Genomic DNA, 23693 nt, shown 5'->3' with positions numbered 1-23693 from the left:
CATTCCTGTGTCACCTACACTTGGTGATCCTGCTCTGGCAGGGGGGTTGGACTACGTGATCTCTAGAGGTCTCTTCTGGACCTGAACATTCTGTGATTAAAAGCCTGTTGCAGTTATCAAAACCTACTCTGTAATAAACCCAAGGGCAACATTATTTAACTTCATTTCCAAACTAGCAGCAAGCATACAAGACCTTACCATGAAAATATCTTTTGATACAACTTCTAATATCATTGAAGTGTCTGGAATCTCTATCGAGCAGTCTCAGAAGAAATGACAGCATTTACAAGCTGTGCCAAACTTACCTGTCAGCACAGAACATCTTTATCTTAACATTCATCCAATTCTAGACCTTTGTTTGGACCAGCAAGGACATCAAAACCTTTTAAATATATTGACTGATCTCTGTGTTGCATTTCATGCAGCTTTTATTAACAGTTTAGAAGTTTAAACATAGAGAGAAAAGTTAAATTCTCTCTATACTAAAGACTGTAACTACAGACTGCAAAGTAAGTGCTGGAATTTATCAAACTTGCAAGGACACTTTGAATGGCTCCCAGGGATTTGGCAGTTGTGGCCTTTAGACAAAAATCGTACTCACAGTACAATCTTCATCCACGATGAAAATGGTACACCTCTGCACTTGCATGAAGGATATTATAGTGGCAGCGATCTTCTTCAGAATTACTTCCAAAGACTGCTGCTCTTCAAAAATTAGGCTGGCAAGATCAAGAAGCACCTGGAGGAAAGGTCTTAGGTGAAGTTTGGACTGATTGTGAATTAAGCAATAATTAACATTACTACTGTCTTTGATCATTCTCCTTACCCCTGCATCAAAGAAGTCGACATGTGTGTCTGTGAGCTAAATTAGGTCTTTCATTTCGCACAGACTGCAACGTAAGTAAATATTAGCCAGTTTGACACTTTCTATTGAAGAAATAAATCGCATAATTATCTGTCTGATGTTTTCAGAGAGACAGAATAGATTTGGGCATTTTCAGTTCATCAAATGAAACCTCAGAAATCTTACCCACACAGTTATCTGTCCTTAGGAAACCTAACAGTTTCTTATGGCTTATGTGTGCATTCTAAAAACAATGATACATTTCTTAGAACTATTCAACACAAGTATTATCTGTTGTAATTCTGTCAGAGCCTACTGAACTTAATTGGCAAAAACATAATTTATATAATATCTGCTATTTCAAAACTGCTGCTGAAGGGCTTAGCTGCTCAGGTGTGCTCATATACTCCTTTCTTCACCTCACAAGAAGCATGGAACCAATTTGAAAAGATTATCCAAATTTGTACCAATTCACAAACACCAACAGCCACTTGGAAACTCCAATCTAGCAGAATATTTTTTAAAGCAACTGCTGCCTGGTTGTTCCTCTAAAATATTTTCGTAACTGGCAGACTGGTTAGCAACTATTTTACAGTTGTACAGGCTAAAAGAGCAAACCATGTAACCTCTGCTGTTCTGCAGGGATAATTCTATCTTAAATTCCCGGACTATGTACACCTCTGGTTGTATAATATATCCAGTGAGCCACAGAATATCGAGACATCAGCAATATCGGCTATATTGACATAGAAGCTGGAGTGAGCTCACCTACATCTCAGTGCAGTTAGTGAGAGTTTGATCAGAGATATACAGCATTCAGTTAATCAGCCAAGTAATAACTACCATATGAAAAATACCAGGAGCAGGCACTGATGACTGGCTAATCATCATAATCTCTGTATTCTTGGGACAAACTTGTTGACCGTACCTGATTACGCCTGTTCTCCAGCAAAGACGTCTCATACAATTGAGCGTTGTGAAGAACAATGCCACAAAATGCCAAGTAGGCAGCAAAATCCTGAAGGCAAACCAACATTGACACCTCATGAAAATCATGTCTCACACCATCTTAATTCTATTCAAAGATAAGCTACTGCAATTTTTTGTTTTCACTTTCAAGTATTCATTTATAACTTTAAGGTATTTCTAACAACCACATATGCAGAGTGGTTTAGTTAAGTTACTTCTATCTCTCTACTTCATCAGGAGTCTCTTCTTCCTATTTTCAATTAATGACCTTCACAGGTTATCCTAAGGAAAGTAGGACTGATATAAGAAGCAGCTGAGAGGAATCAAGTAATTTTGCAGCAATGCGTATTTTAACTAGAAAAACTGAGTGCAGACAATCAGCCTCTCATTTTGAAGAACTCAGTCTTTCAGAAAGTGGAAATAAAATTCTGCTAATATAGAGAAAAAACAGGTTTTCACTCTTTTGGAATGGAAATAATTCTGATATACTGCAGATGCCCAGGATGCACTTTGTTTTAGAGGGGAAGTTTACTAAGGGGAAAGGAAAATTCCGTTGTGTTTTTTTTGTTGTTGTTGAGGGATAACTCAACCTCTTCAGTCTGAATGCAGCCTGTTCTTTGCTTCACCAGTTTGAATGTAAAGCCTGGAAATGTTTGGAAAAGTAACTGCAATGGGAGAACCATGAATCAAGGTGCTGCGTCCTCTGCTGATTGTCTCATACATTGGTCATAATTAAATCAAAGCCTTTTCTTATCCTGCAATTGCTTCTTGAGAAGTGATACAGTATGGAAAAATAAAATAGAAATGACTATATATTTCAATATTCAAAATAGGGTTGTAGGGGATGCCAGGAATGTTAGAACCAATTGATAAAAACCAATGTCTATTCAAAGTTAAACTGCTCTACAATGCTCATCTATAAATTAAACTATTATTTCACATCCACATTTCTCATGGTCTCATAAACAAACTTACAGCATTACCAGGAATTTTTACTTTTTCAGATATGTTTAATTTTAAATGATTTTAAATTTTCTGATCAGTATGAGAAGTAATAGAAAATTCATCCCCCACTCCCCTGTAAAAACAGGAGACATAAACATACCTTTTCATCTTGTTCAGTGAAAGTGCCACCAATTCCAGATTTCTTATTGATTGCTTGAGCCACGCCAACAACCTACACAATCGAGTAGTTCGATAATTTTTAGGGATATGTCATTGGATTCTACTTCTAGACATATTTATAGACAACAACAAATGATCATTGCAAGTATTCATTTGGTTGACCTTTGGATAACAGAAGATATTTAAGGCTGGTTTTTTCTAATTTAGACATATAACAAAGAGCTGAGCACAAATCTGAAATATAAAAAAACCCAAAAAACCAAAAAACAATGTGTAACGAATATGGGATTCCCTTACGAAGGGGGCTTGATTCGATCCAAAACTCGTTCTGGGTGGCGATTCTTCCAATTTATAGAGAGACAACAACAGTTAATGCTTCTGCAGTCATAAGCCAGACCACACAACAGCTCTCTCTAAATTTCATCTGCCTGTGTGGTTAGAAAATACCTTTCCTGCTAGCTCCAATAAGATTTCCAAAACATACTCTCCTTACTGGATCTAGACTAAAGCTACAGTGATCTTTTTGTATTTTCTATCTCTCTGAATCTTACCAGACTCACTTCCATCTCCTGAAAATTCGTATAAAAAGGCTGCATTCCCATTAGTCTCAGGTTTGTTACTCAACAAGACATTTTGAAAAGCAGGCTTTTACTAAGCCCACATTAAACCAACACTGGGAAAAAGTATTTGTTATGCTCCAGATGATAGTTAGACCATTCTTCTTGCCAAAATATCTTGCCATTTTCAATTATTTTCCCTATGAACATATTCCTGTAAGAGTCTCCCAGGAAACCAACCTGCCCTGCAAACAATACTCCTTATACAAATGAAAATGGAATTAATACATTTGTTTATACTAAATTCAGTTTCTAATGCAGGTTACAACTGACATTTGGGGAGAAATGAAACTGGGTGGTTGCTTTACACTCTTAATACTCAACATAAACGTCTTCTCTGGTAACTTGGAACTGTTTTTCAGAGCCCAAGACAAAAATAGAATTTGGACATCTTCAAGCCAGTATGAAGAAAAATCAAGCATTTTCTTAAAATTAATTCATTGCGATAGAATTTCTGTAGATTCCACACTGCTGGTCTTCAAGTGCTGTACTGGCAGTGACCACTCTGTCCTGTAAACTAGACTAAACTTCCGAGTTCTGCACTTACCCTTGCACTTCCCTACTTCTACTCTTCAAGTCATAAACCACCACTTAAATTTCCCAAACTGCTAAAATTGGAAGGCTTTCAGAAGGAGAGACAGATTAATTTCAGTTGAGATATTTCTGAATTTCCTTGTCAGTAAGGTGAAGACAAGAGGTTTTCTAACTCCAACATTTTGTCCTTCAATTAAAAAAATGGTTATTTAATTTTATGCTACACATAACTAACGCACCCTCTTGTTCCCTACTAAATCAAATTGTTACCGTAATACATATTTCTCTCTGATGCAGAAATATTTCCTAGATTTCAAGGCCCTAGCATTACCTGTCGTGGTTTGAGATCATGCAGCCAGCAACAAAGAACAACGCAGCCGCTGACTAGTCCATACTCCGCTCCTTTTTGAGACGGGGAGGAGAAAATTCAGCAAAAGGCTCGAAGATCAGGATTAAAGACAGCGAGGGCTTACTCACCACTTATGGCCAACATGCAAAACAACAGAGTACGCTTGGGAAAAAACATGAATTTAATTTCTCATTGTTCATGCCGCTACTTTCTCCTCAGAAAGGACTCCTCGCAATCTTCCCCTGCTCCAACTTTGAGTCCCTCTCATGGAAAACTGTCCTCCTTCAACTTCTCCTATGTGAGTCCTTCCCAGGCAGTCAAAGTTCTTCCCAAACTTCTGCAGCAGGGGTCCCTCCCACAGGCTCCAGTTCTTCCAGAGAAGATCTGCCTCAGTAGGAGCTTCCCTGGGAGTGAGGGCACTCTTCAGGCACAGTGCTCCACACCAGTGTGGGGTCCAACATGGACCATGACACCCCAGATTCTACACCATCATTAATCAGGGGCTGCAGGACCTCATCCTGCCATTTCACCATGGGCCTCAGGGAAATCTCTGCTCCAGTACTCTCCTCCTTCTTCTTCATTATCAACCCTGGAGACTGTGAGGTTGTTCCTCTTACTTCACCCTTCTCCTCAAACCAAAATGCTATTCCACAGCTTTCCCCTCTTTAGCACATTGATTAGAGAGGCATTGATTGGCTCAGCCCTGGCCAGAGGCAGGTCTGACTTTCACCTGTGGGAGTAGCTAGAAGTTACCACAAAAATCCACCCAACACATTACCCTAATATAATTCACTATGTTTCCAGTCCTTTTAAAACTTGGCAAATTATTGCTAATCTTACTTTAGACTTAAAATAATCTGAGAAAATACATTTTCCTTGCTTTATGAAGCAAGGTTATGGTAGCAAGAAATGAGAGGTTTCTTGAATTACTACCAAGTGTGGGTAGTGAACCTAATGCTGTTTATTGGAAGGCATGAGAAAGTAGATGACCTTCTGAGGAAGGTGTCAAGTGGAGGGTGGGAACAATTATTTTTGAGCCGTTTCTTATACTGGTATCCAGCAGTGAAGCCCGTAGTTTATGGTGTCAAGCTGAATGATCACAAGCAGTACTGGGAATGGATTTAGATTAAGGCAGAGCTGCAAAAGAGGAGTGGGGCCAGAGCAAGAGGTAGAAGAGAGAGAGAGAGAGGCTGGAAACTAGGAGGAGCTGAAAACCCCTCTACTTTCTTACACTATTCATTTATTGAAATGGATGGATTTAATATTTTGCTTAACTCAATAAATCTGCTGTTTAGTAAACTCAGAGACTAGAATGTGCTCACATAGATGAAACCCACCTGGCCGAGTACAATAATATGAAAGTGTGTGGTAAGGAACCATAAAGTATACGCAAAGCTTTTGATTCTTTTCAGACTTTTTGACACGCTTAAAACAAGTGATTGACAAAGCTGCAAAGAATTTCTTTTGTTTGAGATCCAAGTAGTTTAAGACCAGTACAAGGTGTTAATGATAATATTTTTTCATTTTGTTTTTTAGGATAAACAGATTCAGAAGAAAACTGTGTGGTGTGCATGTTTAAAATGTTTTATTTAATTTTTAATCATTAAATTTACAATTGCTAAGCTTACGGAAAGGATGCGGTTTTATTTTTGTAATGGAGAAGAAGACAATTTCCTATCTCTCAGCCTAGCCTTCCTAAAATACTGATGTTACAAATAAGGTCCTTGTTGTGTAGCGTGAACTGCCAACTGTGGGCTCAAAAATGTCTGCATGAAATAAAGCTTAACTGTTAGCTCTGTTCCATACAACCTAGTTTTTCCCACAGTCAACCTCCCATTTACTTCAATGAGGAATAATTCTTATCCAGTGAACTTTCTTGCCGCAGTAACAATGTGTAACTAGCCTTACGTACTTCTGGAACAGACCTTGTATAGTAAACAGGTCCTTTAACCAGTCAATTCTGCTTTCACGTTAACCTACGTGTCCAGGGATTAACAGTTAGGCCTTTTCTCATACCACTGTCTTCTGTGGGTATTTATTTATTTATTTCATTGTGGTTTTTTTTTTTTCAGTTTTGATCCAGCACGAGCTGAGACAACTTTGATGGGGTCAGAGGCTTTTTAAGGCATCCAAAAGGTGAGTACTTTCATCTTGTGTAAACACATCCCTTTCATGAAAGGAAAGACTGCGGTGCTTAAAAAAGCTGTAAGAAAACAGCAAATGGACCACATTAATACAGCAAAAAGACCATTTAGACTCCCTTTATTAGCACTGCAGGCTTCTGATACATTAACAAAAGTACATGTTCCAAGGGAAACGGTCATTTTTAGATCTTAGGTCTTCCAGTAAAAGGTTTTTAACTGAAGAGGAAGGAAGTAATGAGAATAAATATGCTAAAAATTCATGGTTGTCTTGATAATGATTAAATTTTTGTGCAGATGCAATCCTTTTTTGTTGTTGTGTCAGTGGAATTCTGAGCTTTTAAAAACAACTTTGTAGCATGGGCCACTTATTTAATATAAAATTAACAGTTCTGCAAATTAAGCTGGTCCAGCTGCTGGCCTCATTTCTATCAGTTCAAATTCCAGCGGACTCCACTAAATTCTGTAGACTGTGCTATAGAGGCAGTGATGAGAAAAACCTCAGATGGATATTCTTTAGCCATTGGAGGTTTGCCTGCAACCAGGTAATTAGGAGGGATTGTAGGAAACTCAAGAGGATCTGTTACTGTTACTAAAGTAATTATATAATTAGGACAAAAGTAAATCATGTGGTAGCATTTTGGGCCATGGAGAACATATGCCAGCATTATAAAGAATACTGAGCACAGTGTGAAACCCAAATCCTCCCTTTTAAAACTTACTATAAACAAATCTGAAATAACAATAGGTCTGGTCTGTGATCTCCAGCTGGGAGTTACATTCACATCAGCAGAAAAATTAAATCAAAGCTGATGAACTGCCCTAAGCTCAGCTGTACAGAAAACTTGTTCAGATAACAGGTACATTAGAAGTGTGAAATCTTTCTGGCAATAAAAAAGACATATCTGAAATAAAACAAATCCTCTTAAAAAGCTTTGGAGAACATCCTAAAAAAAATGACAATCCACTCAAACACTTGCTCCTAAAAGCACTGCTCCAGACTAGCAAAAAGGTGGGGTTTTTAAAGTTGCTGAGGCACAATATTTTATGTGTCTTTAATACTTTTTTGAAAGGTAAGTCTTGTAGCACTAAAGGAAAGATAGAGTCACTCTCCTGCTGTGCCTACAGAATTATCATGTATATTTCTTATTGTTTCATGTTGTAATGTTCTGTGCATTAAGATTATAATCCGAACAAAGCCATCCTAGCTCTATGGGCAGCTAGTCCTTTTGTTAGTTGGTTCTTATTTCAGCTGGCTCTAAAATATAATTAATATAATTTTGCTTCCTAAGATACATATTTTCTATTTACTTTGCTGGCACCTGAAGAAAAATGACACTAAGCCAAAGAATGGTAATAGGAAGAGGGGAATTCAACTTTTATCTCATTTTAAAGATGGGAACATATCCACTTGAGAAGACAAAGTGACTTTAACCTTACTTTGCTCTCCTGGTCTTGTAGAGGATTGATTCAGGCTTATAAAATTATCCTGCAGGGACAGAACTGTAGTTACAGACTTTCATTTTTAATCAACAAAACTTCCACATCCTCTTCTATTATTCATGCCAGCAGTAGCTCACACGATTTCCAGCAGTTTAGCTACTATAACACGTCTCAGCATAAGCTGAAAATCCACCCAAGAAGCAAATTACTGATCTCCATAATCCTGCAGCAAGACTGCTACTGGAGTTGAGTTAGCCTGTTTAAAGTTAGCTTGGCTAGGTGTCTGCTGCACTGCAGTGACTCTGGTAGATTTTACCTGAAGGGTTCACTGTGGGAGAAAATAACTTAGCTGGTGAACAGTACCGTGCCTGGTCACATTTTATACCACAAAATACAACAGGATATTGTCCAAGGCTGTTGTAAGGAGAGTAACACCCATGACTTGTTGGGAAGAGCTTCCCAGTGACAGAAGATAGGACAAAGTAAACAACTGAAGTGAGCACTACCAGAATAAAATATTTCCCTAGCCAGTTAGTGGGAAATTCAATCTTATATACTCAGAGCCTGGGACATAGGTCTCGGTTAATTCAGCTAAACATTCCCATATGAGAAAAACCTACAGATTTTAGTAGAAATTAAACTGAAATAGAATGTTATGGAAATTATTTTGCACAGCTGGAAGAAAAAATGCAGAAATAACACAAAGAAAAAACCAAAGTAATTTCTGTCCTTCCTGTAGATGTTCTATGGCAGCTGCTATAAGCCTGTGCGTCAGAGACCATCCATTCTACAGATACTCCAAACCAGTCAGAGAGCTGTACTGAGTCTTTTGTCGGTTCTAGATAACTCCCCAAGTTGGTTTAAGTTGAAGACTTCCATCCCTATTCAGTTCTCTCAAATTCTGTCAAACTGACTGTTTGCTTTGTCATAGTGAGAACCCACTGAGATGCTGGGGGATGCGCTAGAAGTTTTGAACAGGAGCCCCTCCCATAGCACCCCTGCCCTAGCTGCCAAAAACCACCACCAGACAAAAACCCATCAGTTTACGAATGTCTACAAAACTAGGTGGAGAAATTTGAGGTGATAATTATTTGCGACAACTTTCTCTGGGTCTCTGAATGCAAGAACAAACAAAATCAGAAGAAAGTGCCAGTTCATTTACTGACTTTGTTATGGGAGCTCTAGAAGACAATTCAGTACCATGTGAAGCTTCTGAAAAATTAAAGGTTTAAGGAAACACTAGGAATGAAAAGCTGCTTTTTGAGATACACAGTGCTCAACTGCCACAACCTTAGGTCTTCTGCCAGTAGTGGTAAAACACTGATTTCTGTACATGCACTATAGCACTGAAATGATTAACATGAATAGCTACAACTTAAAGCCTGCTGCCAGCAATACCAGCATCTTCTTGCAAAAGAAATAACCATGGTAACGTTGTAGTACAAGCTGGCTAATACTAACTTTTCATTGGTGGCTTTTGTGCCACTGAGGATAAAAATTCAGTCTGTTTTGATGAGCTCTGTTACACGTCAATAACGTGCAAGTCTTACATATGGATTTCTAGATAGCTGTATACAGATATCTGCTCTTACAGAAGAATTTCCAGAAGTGAAAATCTTTCGGGATCAATATGCAATCTTTGCCACGGCTTCACACGCACCTCATAACAAATTTAAATACAGTAACAGACGATCAAATGGTTTGACTTAGAACCATTTTGGTCTTCTTTTAAAGTAGAATACAGTTGAAGTTACCCAGGGCCTTTCTTCCTCCTTGTTTTGTTCAGTGGCGATAACTAGCAACAGATAGAGCTTTGCATGCCAGAAAGAATTATGTGGCAATGCTTTTGTCATATGATGGGATGGAAAGAATTTGTTTAGCTGTTAGACTCTGCAGCAGAGGTTTACAGATATCAAAAAGTGGTTCAAAGCCCCTGAAGTCAGATGCAGAACTTGGTCAGTTTGCATTTGCAATGCTTCACAGGAAAATGAGAACTCTTTGTACAAGTAGCACTATACAAGCCTGGCTGATCTGATCTTAAAGGACATTTTCTGCATCTGGAATGCAATGTTTCTGTGACACTTCTGTCAGCAAGAATAGATTGAGTAAGAGTTTGAGTCAAGTTCTTTCACTATTAAGTGAACGTAATTCCATTCTTCATGCACATCTGTCCAGAAGTCAAGTCCTCTCTTGCACTGCTTTTTTCCCATTGTTACTACTTCTTGGGTCCTTTTTATAAGCTCTTCTGTGAATCAAACTGTTTTCATCTTTTCATTTATGGAATTTCTTGCTAGCTGTTATTTTTAAGTGAGACTTTGTTTTCTCACATGCCTCATGGAAATATAGGCAAATGTGAAAAACATTTACTGGAAAAATCTCCATACTTCAGCAGGCCCAGAGGATTTAATAATCAGCATGAGATTTTCTTCCTCTCAGTTGCTGACTCTTTTGTTTTAAAAAAAGAGTACTAATACTAAAGAAACAAACAAAAACCCCCAGTTGCTTCTCTCAGTGTTTATTTTTGGATGTCTTCCAGAATCGTCTTTTGACTGTGGCTGCTGACATCCCAGGCTAAGGCAGCGTTCACTAGCCTCAGTATTACCAGAGGGGCTTTGGAGATTTTTAGATTTGATTTTATTTTCTTGTTCTGAACAGGGAGGAGACAGTGTTCTGTATTATTTTTTTTTAAACAAAAACACAGCAGAATGGAAATAGCAAATTAAGGACTGATTCACTGACTCCAACATCTGCCCAGAAACGTGTCAGCAATATGTTACAGTGAGAGGGAAAACAACCTCCTGGTACAGACTTTAAAATCAGAAAAAAAAAAATTAAACCGTGCCCTCCTTTTCTGTAAGAAATCTTACAGTTTAGCTCCTTCAATTTATCACAAGTGTAACACTCTTCTCAAACATCAGGTTGGCTGAACTTTTCCAAATAAATTCCTGCTTCATTTCCACTTGCTGATGCACTTAGGAGTAGAAAACTAGCTGAAGATACGGCCAATTGCAGGTTTACTCAGCCTCTAAGTCATGCTGTAGTGGACCGAGAGACTACAGCTCTTATTCCTTTCCCCACCTACTGTCAGGACTCGGTGAGAAGTAAACACTTTCACGCTCCCTGACCAGCAAGATTTTGTAATTCATTTCTGATCTCCCAATTACATACAGCATAGCATTTTTTTTTCCGTTCAACAAAAAAAAGAAAATGGGATGGCTTGGGTGAAATTTCAAGCCTTGAATCAGCCTGACATGGACCACTGGTCCCTGACAGCATTTCGCACAACATCTGCTCTGCTCATCAGCTGGCCCTGGGCCAGCACTGGCTGCGGCTGGTTAGAAAGGGGAAGACTTTTAAGAGGGAGTGGGAGTAGGAGAGGATCAAGTGCTGTCCTTGGAAGAACTGAAAAAATATTTTAAACCAGATTTAACAGTAAGTGAAGAAAGGAAATCCTGGCTGATCATCTGGGTCAGCTACAGTAAGTTTCAACCAAAAAGTTTAATGAATTTATTTAATGAAAAAAGGTACAGTGCAGTAAGAGTCAAGGTGACACATTTTGTAAGAAGAGTAAAAGATGGAAGGGCTAGAAAAAAAAGGTATGATGTTTTCAGACCAATCTTGGCAGCATTTCTGTTTGGAGCTTAGAGTGTAATGGCTGAAAGCTACTGAATTTGGGACCAAAAAAACCCCAAATTTACTTTACTTACTCCATAATTAAAATACTGGACTTCCGGTTTTTTTCCCCATTCATTGTCTTTCATTGACTTTACTGGATTCACTCTTAAACTACTCAGTGCAAGAAGACATTGTTAGTCCATAAAACCAATTCTCCTTACTGCAACAGCATCAGACAGGAAAAGAGAACTTATGTGAGAAGCAGTATGGACAGGAAATGCGTACAAGAGTTCAGTGAGCAGATTCACATTATTTTAAATTAGGAGTGATTTAAGTTATATGACTTCTGGATGACTTTCAATGCCTGATGTTAATAAGCACTTCATATGTTTCTTAACTCATTACTTATAAGCTGAGTTAATAGAATGTAAAAAAACATCCTTTTAGGCAGTAACGAAACCCAAGTTCATGTTCTTTGTAGAAAATAATGCAGATAAAAAATAAGCTGAAGTACAGTAACTCTTAACTGAAATCTGAGCATGCACTGAGATAGCCTAGTAAGTGTGCAAAGATCTTTAGCGCTGACAGAAACTTCATACCGGAACCTGGAACAGCACTTCTAGAGTTAAATACATATAGTCTACTTCTGCATCTGGGATTAAACTCTTCCTGACAATTCCCTTTGCCTTACATTACTGAACTTGATAAGACAAAATTAAAGTCCAAGGAAACCTAAGAGGTTTTTTTTTTAAAAAGAGATGGTTTTATACCGTAAGATAATGACGGCCAGCTAAGAAAAGTTTAAAGCATGAGCATAACTGAAAACAGTATTACATGAAGTGATCCAAATACTGCAACTTACCTCTTCCCTATGATTCTTTATTGGCATACAGAGAATACTCTGAGTCTTATACCCTGTGATCTGGTCAACTTCTGCATTGAATCTTGGATCCTAATACAAGAAAAAAATACAGTTATTTGACTATCTGCTGAAAGATCTTTTCTTTTTCCTCCCCGGTTTAAAGGCTAAGAAAAGCGCAGAATTTGATTAAACTGTTACCCAGGATAACAAAGGTTCCATTAGTAGCTAATAGTTACATGAAGTTGTCACTATAGACATATATGCATGTCCACACAGCCACACATCCCAGCTGGTTATTGCTACATCTATTTTTTTTAATACCGATTTTTTTAACAAATGTGTACATGGACTATCCCTGGTATAGCAAAAAGAAATTACAAAATAATCCAAAAGACCACAGAGGAACAAAGTTTCATAAATATGGTTTGTGGTTTTGTTTGTAACAGAGATAACTTGTTTCATTTTTTCAGCTGAATATTGTTACACTTACTTACTTACTAAAACAATTTAGACTGTTTTTAAAGGCTGATGTTCTTTCTCTAGTAATTGATTTCAAGTTGAGCATGATGGATCCAGTTCAAGAATGAACTTTTAAAGGATAAGGATGGGCAATGTCCTGCTGGAAACATGTACTTAGCAAGTTTCTGAGGCAGCAAACAAGTGTCTCTTGAAAACGAAACCACATATACTCCAACACATACACTAAAATGGCAATATTACAACAGCTGATAACACGGCTTTTCATTTTCGTCAAGAATTGCTCAAGATAAATTTTCTTGGTTTACCTCATACGCATTCTTGATGTTCAGAGGCTGGCCTATAGCTGCTACATGACCCACAATGCCCTTGTTCCACTCCAGGCGAATGCAGTTGTTGGAAGCTTCTTCCAGGGTGGAGCCTTCAGCCACGTCAAAGAGCCTGCTTACAAGAAACTTCTCATTAGAGCTATCCTCACAGACCAAGAACAGGGAATAGCGATCAGCTGCTATTAGCTCATGGATATGTAGGAAAATTTTATGGCAAAGTGCTGTGACATCCAAGTGACTAGAAATGTCCTTCACAAGTTCTAGCAGTCTTGAGCACTGATCTCCTGCACTGGTCTCAATCCTTGGAGATTGCAGAGGCATCTGTTCCTTCTTTTCAGAGCCAGAGAGGAAGCTCACTGCTCCTACTGAATCCTTGACAAAAATAGGCCTTAAGGGTCTGTCAAATTCAGAAGCAGAGATTTTCCTTGCTGGCGTCCCGGAGTTGGTTGTCTCGGCACAGGCAGGCTGGTGACAAGCACAGGATTCACTGTGGGACTTGGTTCCCTCCTTGCAGACTGGGATGGTATGAACTCTCTCAGCAAACCATGCATTAACCATTTCTCTGTAAAACAAAAATAAAAATACCATGAACGAGGTAAGTTTAAAATCCTGAGGAAGTAACAGATATTTGAAGAGGACACTGCGAAGAGGATAACTAAACTTTTTCATACAGTGGTTCCGAGTGCCCCTTTAGTGCTCCGCCGGATCAATGTTCTTCAGTTTTATGCTGCACTGGCTAGGAATGTTTTATACCCCATAAGAAGGAAGCTCTTTCTGCCTAAAGGAGATACCTGAATAGGGCAGAGGAAGAATGGTTATGCTGTAGCTTTCAGAACATAGACGACCAAAAGTTTACACCATAATTTTGTGCTTGGATAGTTCTGGTCCTTCCCATTCCTCAGATTTGGATTTCTGCACTAGGTATAGCTATATGAAGACCAAACTTTCTGGTTTAATTCTATTTTTTCTAGACCATTACTAACTTTAAAAGATAATTTTGAAATTTAATTCTTTCTGTCAAATCACCTGCAGCCCCTCCTATTTCTATGTCTCTCAGAATTAAAGAATCCTGTTTTGGCTCCAAGCATGAATGTTTTGCTTAAAAGTGTCAGAAAGAAACATGAATTATTTCTAATTCAGCCCTCTTCAAAAGAATGAAGACACACTGTTTTCACGCATCTCCTACTTCTGTTCCTTGCTGATGAAACTCATTGCCTAACTCAACCCAAAATGCCGAATATTCCAAAAACTGTATTTTTAAAAGTTTACTGTTTATTAAAAAATGTCATAGTTCTCTAGTATTCCACTGTTTCTCAAATTAACTTAGCACTAGAACGCCAACTCTAAAAAGGTCCTCATTAAATACAGCATAACTTGAATTACCCCTAAGCACACATATATACATCAATGGCACGAGTTACTTTTTAATAACGCTATGTTTTCTTGTCCAAAATCTGGTTTTGGGGGGTTTTATTTGTGGGGTTTAGTAATTTCATTTACCCAGTGCTGATAATTCCTCAAAGCACGTTATCTGCTCTCAAAAGAGATGTGTTTTTTTTTCCTGGATTACATAATGTACGGGCCTATGAACAGCAAAAATCCTATTAAAAAGTCTGATCTTTTGGAAACCTTTCATGGTGGTCATGTTTTAAATTTGGGATATTTTTTATTTGCTCAACAGACCACAGGAATTTCGAGAGTGAAGCTGAATGAAACCATGGAAATTACTCAGGTTAGTCAGCCGCTGATCGGTTACATGCGTCCCTGTGTGTGAAATATGAGAAGCACTGTAAATCGCCTTTTTTTCCTTACCTATGTTGTAGAACGCAATACTGCAAGTGTAATTTACCATTAATTCAAAGCAAAGTAATTAACTGAAATCCGAAGTCCACCAATATTATTTTTATTAGCAAACAATCCACAAAGGGAAACCTGTTTGTCTTCTGTTAGGAAAGTTTGAAAGAGTTCTTCAAATCTTGCAATTGCCTATCATTAGGAGGCCTCAGCTGTATGCAGACATGCTCTGAAAAAAGTGAACTGATTTAGGAAATAGCCAGAATGTAAAGGGAGCACCTGGACAAAAGAAGTCAGTATGTTATTGTACCCATTCCACTTGAGGGCCAGCTACCTGATTATCTTTTTCCCTCAAAAAACTATGTCTGACTGAGGTAAACATCACTTAATGTAGCACTGTAAAACCAAATTCTTCTCTTATTCACACCAATGTGACTCCAAATTAATGCACAATAGACTATTCTTTATTTTGGCTTCTGTCTGTGTTCTCTGATCCTGATCACACAAAAACTTACGTACGTGGTTAATACCATTTATAGCCCTCGTAATATTCAAGGCTGACTGGTCAATGTGGTCACATAGGACATCTGTGCATCTTGTGACGATGAGAGTCCATAAACCACTGAGTGAAAAGTTGGACACAGTCAGGGCGGTGGGAGTTTTACCTCCAAGTTCCACAGAGCTAGGATTTCTTTTCATGTTTTTACATTTTCCATGAAGCTCCTGGAATAGTGCTTGCTGTACCAGTAATATACCTCAGTCAACATCTATTATAAATTTCCCAGCAATCTAAAGCGAGTCAAATTCCTGGAAACATAGCACCAGAGAACACAATGAAATTCCATTATTATTCTGAAAGAGTTTTGGTTCATTGCTTAGCTACTTATTTTTAAAATAAGTAAATTCTGCTTTTAAGTCTATTAATACAAACCACCAAGGACCCTTCTTTATTACAGTAGTTATATGTACTTTTGATGGGGTTCCTCCTCCAAATGTTTTTTGCGGTGAAGAAGCCTACAGAACAATTAATATGTTGAGAGAACTTTAACAAGAATATTTCATAGTACTGAAACTGGTTAGTAGATGTGGAAGCTGTGACTGTGTATTACTGAAATGCATCGTATAATTTGCATAGGGCACTATCACAGTGCCTCAATAACAGTCAAAATAAGAAGCTAGTATTTGACAGCATTTGGAATTTTCATTTATTAAACTGAATGAGAGAACAGGAAAAAAAATGGTGATGAAAATTACCAAAGGTATCCTTAAGAAAAATAAAAAGCTTAAATTGCAGAAATGTGGAGTACAAGCTCTAAAATCAGTGCTGGTAACACTCGTCATCATATGTGTTTTGTTATATGTGGGTTCTTCTTGTTTTACTCCTTAAGAAATTTCCTGGAAATTTTAGCTTTTTCTTCCAACATAGGCCATTCTATGATTCTAAACAAAATCTAGCATCTGGCACTAAGGTTGCAAAAAAGAGCCTGCAAATCCAAGCTGAGTAGATTTAAATCCTCAGGCACAAGAAGGTAGGTACAGAATAATCAATATTTTTAAAAGAAGACTTCTGACTTGACCGAGTTTCATGACTGTGTATGCTGGCTTCAGTTTTGAACACTGAGGATTGGCATTAATGTAACATAAGACTTAGAAGTAATAGTAAAAAACTAGTGTCGGATGGAAAGCGTGTACTTTGAGTAGGCATGTTTGTGAACACATGGGCATGGACCCGTACTGCTGCTGAGTGACAGCGATTTGTAGAGCAATCTGATTCACTGCTTATGTACACGGGAGGAAAGAATATAAAATGCTCTTTTTCACCCTGGATTTACATTCGTGGATGTGTTAATAAAACATACAAGGCAAAGAAAGATTCGGGTAATCTTAGTGGACAAAGCAAGAGCTAAAGCAGAAATTTAGTTTATCAGCTGGAACCTACCATTTTATTCATTCTGGAGTGTTGTGTAATGATGTCCCCTGGCCTTAACGGTGTAGTAAATAGTAAGAATAACATATTCTGAACTCTAATATCAGTTCACAAACTGTGGCCATGAGGTACTTTAGTTTTTACCTTCTTGCCTTTTTTACTATGTAAAATAAGAATTCATTTCTCCATCTTACGGAGGTTGTTGAGAGATGTGGAACATAACTAAGATCTTTCACATGAATGTAATTACATTTCTTTAATAAGAACCGACTACTTGTTAGGTATCTGCACTATTTGTGAAGCACTTTGTCACTGAACAGCTGCATAATTGTGAGTAAGATATTACTGTCCCCTTAATGTCTCTTTGATGATGGTGCAATAACTTGCCCACAGTGTGCGATTCTCAAAAAGCTCTGCAGGGTAACAACAACAACAAATCCTCAACTATACCGTTCAAGCATGGTTTTCAACTTCAAACCATTTAGGCATTTTTATTTGGACAACAGGAAAGCTGTTCAAATTCAGCTGGAATAAGAACAGTGTTCACTGACCTTTACTGAATGCCTCTTCTGACAAGGAAACTATTTAGCTCCTTTTACTCACAGTTACACACACGGGTGGAAGAACTAGCATTTCACATTAACTGACGTATTCTAACTCTATTTAAAATCTGTCAGACAAAGTCTTGACGTACATTTGCTTGCTGACACTCAATCCTACTTACCAAGGCACAACAAGAAGGGTATTATTACTGACACAACTACTTTCTCACCACAGAATTAGCTCAACAGATATCCAATACCAGACACAGACCGAACCACAAGTGAGGTTACTGGAAATGAGCAACGAGTGCTATATATGATTACGATGTAATTTTCAAAGGCCTATGGGCAGAAACAAACATCTGTGACTACTCTGTTCATATGAAGAGTCTTCAGTAAACCTTGGCATTGTCAAGAGCTGATGGTAAGGACAAGATCCTTGCTGCAGCAGTAAGCTGAGAAGTTGCACGAGTGTGTTAAACAGGAGCAGGTACTGATCCATAGTTGCATGCAGATAATTAAAACCAAAGCAATGTCTCCATCCCAGCAGAGTACTCACTCTGCGTGTTGAGGAGTTCCAGGCATCAGCATCCACTCCTCACGAGCTGCATGCATCCTTTACTGCACTATGATCCTTGACTGCAGCAAAAGCCTCCACTCACGAAAGCTATAATTTATCCCAGAGTACATAAACAGGAATAGCTGAATATGAAGTAACCACTTTTAGTTATTTCTTTCATCTATAAAACAGAATTTCAAAGGAGAGTGACTAGAGTGACTGCTGAATTTGACTAGTGACTTCATCAGCAAATTAAAAAAAAACTGGAGAGAAATTCTGAAGAGATAGGGATGAGGAGGGGATGGAAATACAATGGCAAGTAAAATACTTAAAGAAAAAAAATGATAGTGTGATCGTCCTCTCTGTAATCACTTGTATACAGGTACATGTTATCTGCATTACGTGAGAACACAAGAACTTCAGAGGAATCAAGACTCTTTGGCCCTAATTTGTTAAACAGTAGATAATATAAACCTCTCCCTAAAGCAAGAAGTTTTCAATACGAATAGGCAGAGCTGAAGGGAATCTCTGGGTATAAGGCCTGACTGAAGAGAACCTTGCTTTATTTCTTGTGCCCTAGGTACCAAACCGTGCTGATCTGACAGGAATTGCTATTCTGCTCGTACACTGGGAATATTAAATAATTTATTGGACCCATCTTTGCTTGATTAGTGATTATCATCAAAATACACAGGATACTTCTCAAAAAACCCAACCCAGTGTGGATGTTTAATGAGAACAGCCCGATTATAATTGTCTTGCTCACACATGTAACCATGCTACGTGCGTAAAACCATGCCAGTGTGACCTTTCAGCAAGTATTTGGTATCTTTGGCCAAAATGTGCAAAAACAGAGCACAAAAATAACGCCAAGATGCAATGGTGACAGTACGCGGCATCTTAGTTTGCACAAAGAATGCAAAATAGTTACTGCATATAAAAATATTGATGAGTAGCTTTCAGTGAAACAACAAATAATTCCCCATCTTCTCTGTTGCTCATAAATCTTTCATATATACAATGTGTAATGTTTCGGTAGTTGTGTGGACTGTTGTCCTAATTTTTCATTCAAACCATCAGTTACCGATAAAATGTTCCAAACTTGCCTATTAGAAAATGCCAGCTTTCAATTATCTGAATTCCTGTAGCCTAATCCTGTTAGTGTTGAAATCAACATTTCAAGCCAAGCTTCCTATTTTCTCAATTGCTTTCCTTAAAATAACCACTAGATGTCTTCAAATTTCTCTCCTGCTTCCTGACATAATTTAGACATAGAAATTATTTAAAGCATTGGCAACAACTTGTAAGTTATTCAGTTTTAAAAAATGGGTTTGAAAGTCACTTAGATATTATACTTGTCTTCCTATTTTCTTTCCTGTTTCACAAACATGTTCTAAGTGTTTCTATCTCCTTTCTGGACCTGGAAAGATTTAAATAAACTGTATAAGGCCTCAGAGGGAAACAATAAGCTGACTTTAAAAGCAATGTTTTCAAACTGACTAAAAAAGTAGACTGGCAAATACAATAGTTCTTTTCCTTAAACCCTTTCCAGCTATAGTTACTAGAAATGCTATTTCTAATACTGGTGGGCAAATAGGTTTTTGAAGATGAAGAATGACTTCAAGTTGGTGCCAATTTTTTGGCACAATGCAGTCAAATACATAACTTGAAACGTGCTAAGTGGCCTGACTTAGTTCTGTTTGAATACAATCTAAATTAAGAACTGTAATACTTGATTCAAACCATGCTCATGAAAAAGTGAAATAACAACTTTTAGAACTATTAAATAGCCTAAATCTTGTCTGAAAGCTGTTGGTTTTTCTTAAGAGGAGGCAGAGGTTGCTTTATTATTTGAAGCAAAACTATTTGAAATGGAAGACTAACAGGCTATTCTTGGCTATTTTCAAGTTTTTGTTAACAACCAAACTGCAAGCTTAACTTTTCACAAGAAAGGTTTTCTCCACAAAAGGGACTTTCTATTCACACTATAAAGAAAAGCAGAATAAATCCTCAGGGATCGAAGATCACATTGCAAAACATGACCTCCAGTTCTCCTCCAAATGTTTACTTCTTGTTCCAAGCTCACCAAAATTAAAAGTAACTGTGCGCCTAATGATTTCACTGTGGAAAGCAATAGGACAATGCCAGTGACTTTGGTGAAAGATGGATTAAAAGTTAAGTTCACACCTGTCTGGAGACCTCATGTAAGTCTTAGGCACCACTTCAGTTCCACTTAAATTCCTAAAATAGGAGCTAAGTAGCATGTAAGTGGTGCAGAGGCTCTCTGTGCTAGGCTGAGTTCACCATAATGCACTAATAAATGGAAAAATATGTATCTTTTACTAAGCAAATATATTTTGTGGCTACATTTTCAGTGCCAGACCTAATGGGAAATTACAGCCATTGAGCTATTCACAAGGGCCATTTGAGCAGGGTTTCTTTTCTGGCACTTTGTAAATAGCTCCTTTTGTATTTAAAGCTTTTTTATTATTATTTTCCTTCAAGCAAATCATACAAATGAGAAACCATTCCATGTAAAATTATGTTTCTTTGCCAGTAAGGAAGAAAAAGACCTATTCTGTGGGTTTATTAATTATATTCATTCATGACGAAAGCAAAATGCTTCCTCTTCAATGGTGAAAATTAAAATAGGTGGTAGCATATTAGTTCAAGTCAAGAATGTATTGTCTAAAATTGCTTTGTTTGTAATTCATGATTTGACTCATATATTCCCACACGCTTCAGCTTAAATCTGGCATTTGAATAAGCACGAACATAGTCTATGATCTATCTGATTTGATCCGAATGCATCACAGGTGATGTATCATTCATTTTATCCTTGTGCAGAGACGTAGCACCAGGTCAACACACTACAGAAGTCTCACTACAGCTTCAAGATAAGACTGATTGGTATTTTTATTTTATATATGTAGTCACTGTCCTAATCCTGTACAAAGACACTAATTTCCTCCTCGTGTGATGATTCTTCAACAGATGCTCGACATAAAACTTCCATGAACTTCTACAATGTAGAAATAAAAGAAAGGTATTTAACTTCCGTGTCTCCCGCAGGCAATGTATGTCTCTGCTCCACTTTTCTTCCCAGCTGCCAGAAATTTGATTCTGTTCTCTCAAATCTGCCTCGTAAGTGCAAAAAAATGGAAATGAGATTTCAAATGCCTCTTGGTGTTATCAAAAGCACTGTAATATGATAAGAAAGTTACCCTGAAAGCAAAGAAGGCAGCAAGGGATGTTAACTGTTAAAGTAGTTCTCCCCATCTTATCTTCTACCTGTCCTCTAAGGTTTACCACTTGTATTTTAATGTATTGTGCACACCCCTTTGTTTCTTTATTACCTAGGGCAAACAGTACGTAGTAGAAGCACGTTCTCTTTGTAGCTCCTCAGTACTATCTACTGACTAGTTTATCTTCATACCGAAGATTCCATGTAGGAGTTCAGGTTTATAGCTTTTTGGGGAATTAAAAATGTAAATTCCTAGTAGATGATTTTTTATCGCTTTTCAAATGACAGTTGGGTTAGACATTGTTTACAAAATACTCCGGCACACACCTAGCTTTATTTCCAAGAATAAATGCCAAAAATACTTAATTCCATTTACAACTTCATGAATGTGGATAACACTGCTTACCTTCCTTAGTGATTTTTGAACCAGGAGTTTAAATTATTTTGGAATGATCTTACTATTTTGCGGTTATCAAGAATGGCCTTAAGATATGGATACATTATTTATAAGTGGCACAACCACAGAGGTCATTAGATCAACAAGAAAACTTCCCAAGTTTTTATAGAAATCCATTTTTTTTTTCTGTAGTTCATTCTCAGAAAAGCTCTGTAAACACCTAATAAAAAAGCAAGTGGGAGAAAATATTCTGATCCCTGCATTAACACCACTGCTTCCTGTGGTTTTCAAGCCATAGGCCAAAGAACGAGTGGGTCAGCAGTCCTCTTGTGAATGCTCCCCATAAGATAACTTAGAAAAGCAAGTCCCCGTTCTGCATCTTTGAACCATCTGGCTAGGATTGTGTTCCTCCACGGGAAAACTGTTAAGGGTCCTTCAATAACAGAAGTTTAAAACTCACTGCTTGTTTACCAAGGTCATGTTAGAGATGAATCTGGCTAATACCTGTGTATTTTTAGGATTGTTATTTTTGTGTCAGTAATACCTTTTAAAGAAAAAACAGATGCCAAAGCACACACCAGTGCAGAATATCTTCAACAGCTCTGCCTTTGAAAATGTGAATTCATTTCCCTTCAGTTAGAAAAAATCAAGCACAGATATATTACCAAATAAAACAATTACATAATTTCAATTACATACGTGACATATAGTATTTATAAGATTAAGCATCAAATAGCCAGCTCAAAATGAAAGTTATTTTTAAAAAGCCCTCTAGACACAGAGGTTACAAGGCAAATGTCCTAAGAAATTTAGTACTGCAAGCAGCACGTTACAAACTGATTGTCCACCAGCCATCTAGAAGAAAAAAACAAACAAACAACTGGACTTGATTTTTTTCTAAGTAATAAATGTAGTGGATATATTCCAGTTGTGCAATCTCTCAATTCCAGCAAAGCAGAGTTTCCCAGTAAACGCCGCTTCTGTAATTGTCCATGAAGCGCTATGAAGTACCATGCTGTTAAGGACATTTATTTTTACAAATACAACCCCAGCTTAACTCATTTGTAAATATTACCTGACCCTGCTAACAAGCCAAGAGGTATTTAGAACAAAATAATCTTCCGTGCAGTGAAAGGCATACAAGACTCGGATTAAAATTTTTTATCTATCACTCCATACATTTAGGGAACCAAACAAAAACTGCCTGGAATAATGCAGTTGCCTCTAACTGAGACGAGAAATTTTTGCTCTGGCTCTTTTGGCAGTCTGCTGCTTTTGATCACAGAAAGCACTAAGAAAGAATCACTCCCGTATTTTTAAGAGTAAGGACAAACAGGAAGTCAGAAATACGTAAGTATTCCATAAGGGGGTAAAATAAGTATGATGTTGGAACATGACAATGCATGGTTGGGTTTTTTTAAGGAAAAGATAAAAATACAGGATGCAAATATTCAGCTGTAAATGCAGTACAATCTTGTGACAAAAACAGCTGCAGATTATACCTTTATAATATCCACTTAGAACAATTATATTTGTGGCAGCAGCTACCAAGAGCCTTTAACAACAGTCTACGACACAATCTAAAGGAAGAATCATTTTACTTTAAAACATTTCTTTTTTATGAAGCCAGAATAGGATAGGCAATTCCAAAACTTAGAAAGGGAAAAAAATAAGAGGAACTGAAAAAAAAACCACAACAAACACCTTAAATTGAGTAGGAGCTAGGCATTTAGAAACTCTTGAGCCCCTAAATGTGCCCTAACAAAACTCTCCAGCCAGGTTTGTCAACCAGCAGACTGCACCACAGAGTGAACCAAATTCATCCCGTCCTCAAGCATGCTGGTGACACACTTCCCCTTCGCTGTTCTGCGCTTTGATCCTACTGTAACAACACTTCATGGGTAACAGCTATTTAAATTACTTTT

General features: G+C 37.6%; 1 protein-coding gene across 2 annotated transcripts in view; it reads right to left on the bottom strand.

Annotated features, from left to right (window-relative positions):
- Nucleotides 1-22717, bottom strand: part of PDE5A (phosphodiesterase 5A, cGMP-specific) — a 47438-nt gene extending 24721 nt beyond the window's left edge. The window contains exons 1-7 of one of the 2 annotated variants that reach the window (XM_009873297.1): nt 22617-22717; nt 21544-21546; nt 13285-13867; nt 12500-12589; nt 2919-2990; nt 1773-1862; nt 602-739 (exon numbers count right to left, since the gene is read on the bottom strand). In XM_009873297.1, the coding sequence (XP_009871599.1) occupies nt 602-739; nt 1773-1862; nt 2919-2990; nt 12500-12589; nt 13285-13863 (969 nt within the window). In that variant the 5' untranslated portion in view covers nt 13864-13867; nt 21544-21546; nt 22617-22717. Of the gene's footprint in view, nt 1-601; nt 740-1772; nt 1863-2918; nt 2991-12499; nt 12590-13284; nt 13868-17625; nt 17660-21543; nt 21547-22616 lie in introns of those variants that run through there. The other variant, XM_009873296.1, reaches the window with a different exon arrangement.
- Nucleotides 22718-23693: the final 976 nt, after the last annotated feature.

This window comes from Apaloderma vittatum, unplaced genomic scaffold (assembly GCF_000703405.1).
Source record: "Apaloderma vittatum isolate BGI_N311 unplaced genomic scaffold, ASM70340v1 scaffold3937, whole genome shotgun sequence".
NCBI classification, from domain to species: domain Eukaryota; kingdom Metazoa; phylum Chordata; class Aves; order Trogoniformes; family Trogonidae; genus Apaloderma; species Apaloderma vittatum.
This window is presented reverse-complemented; position numbering and strand designations above follow the sequence as displayed.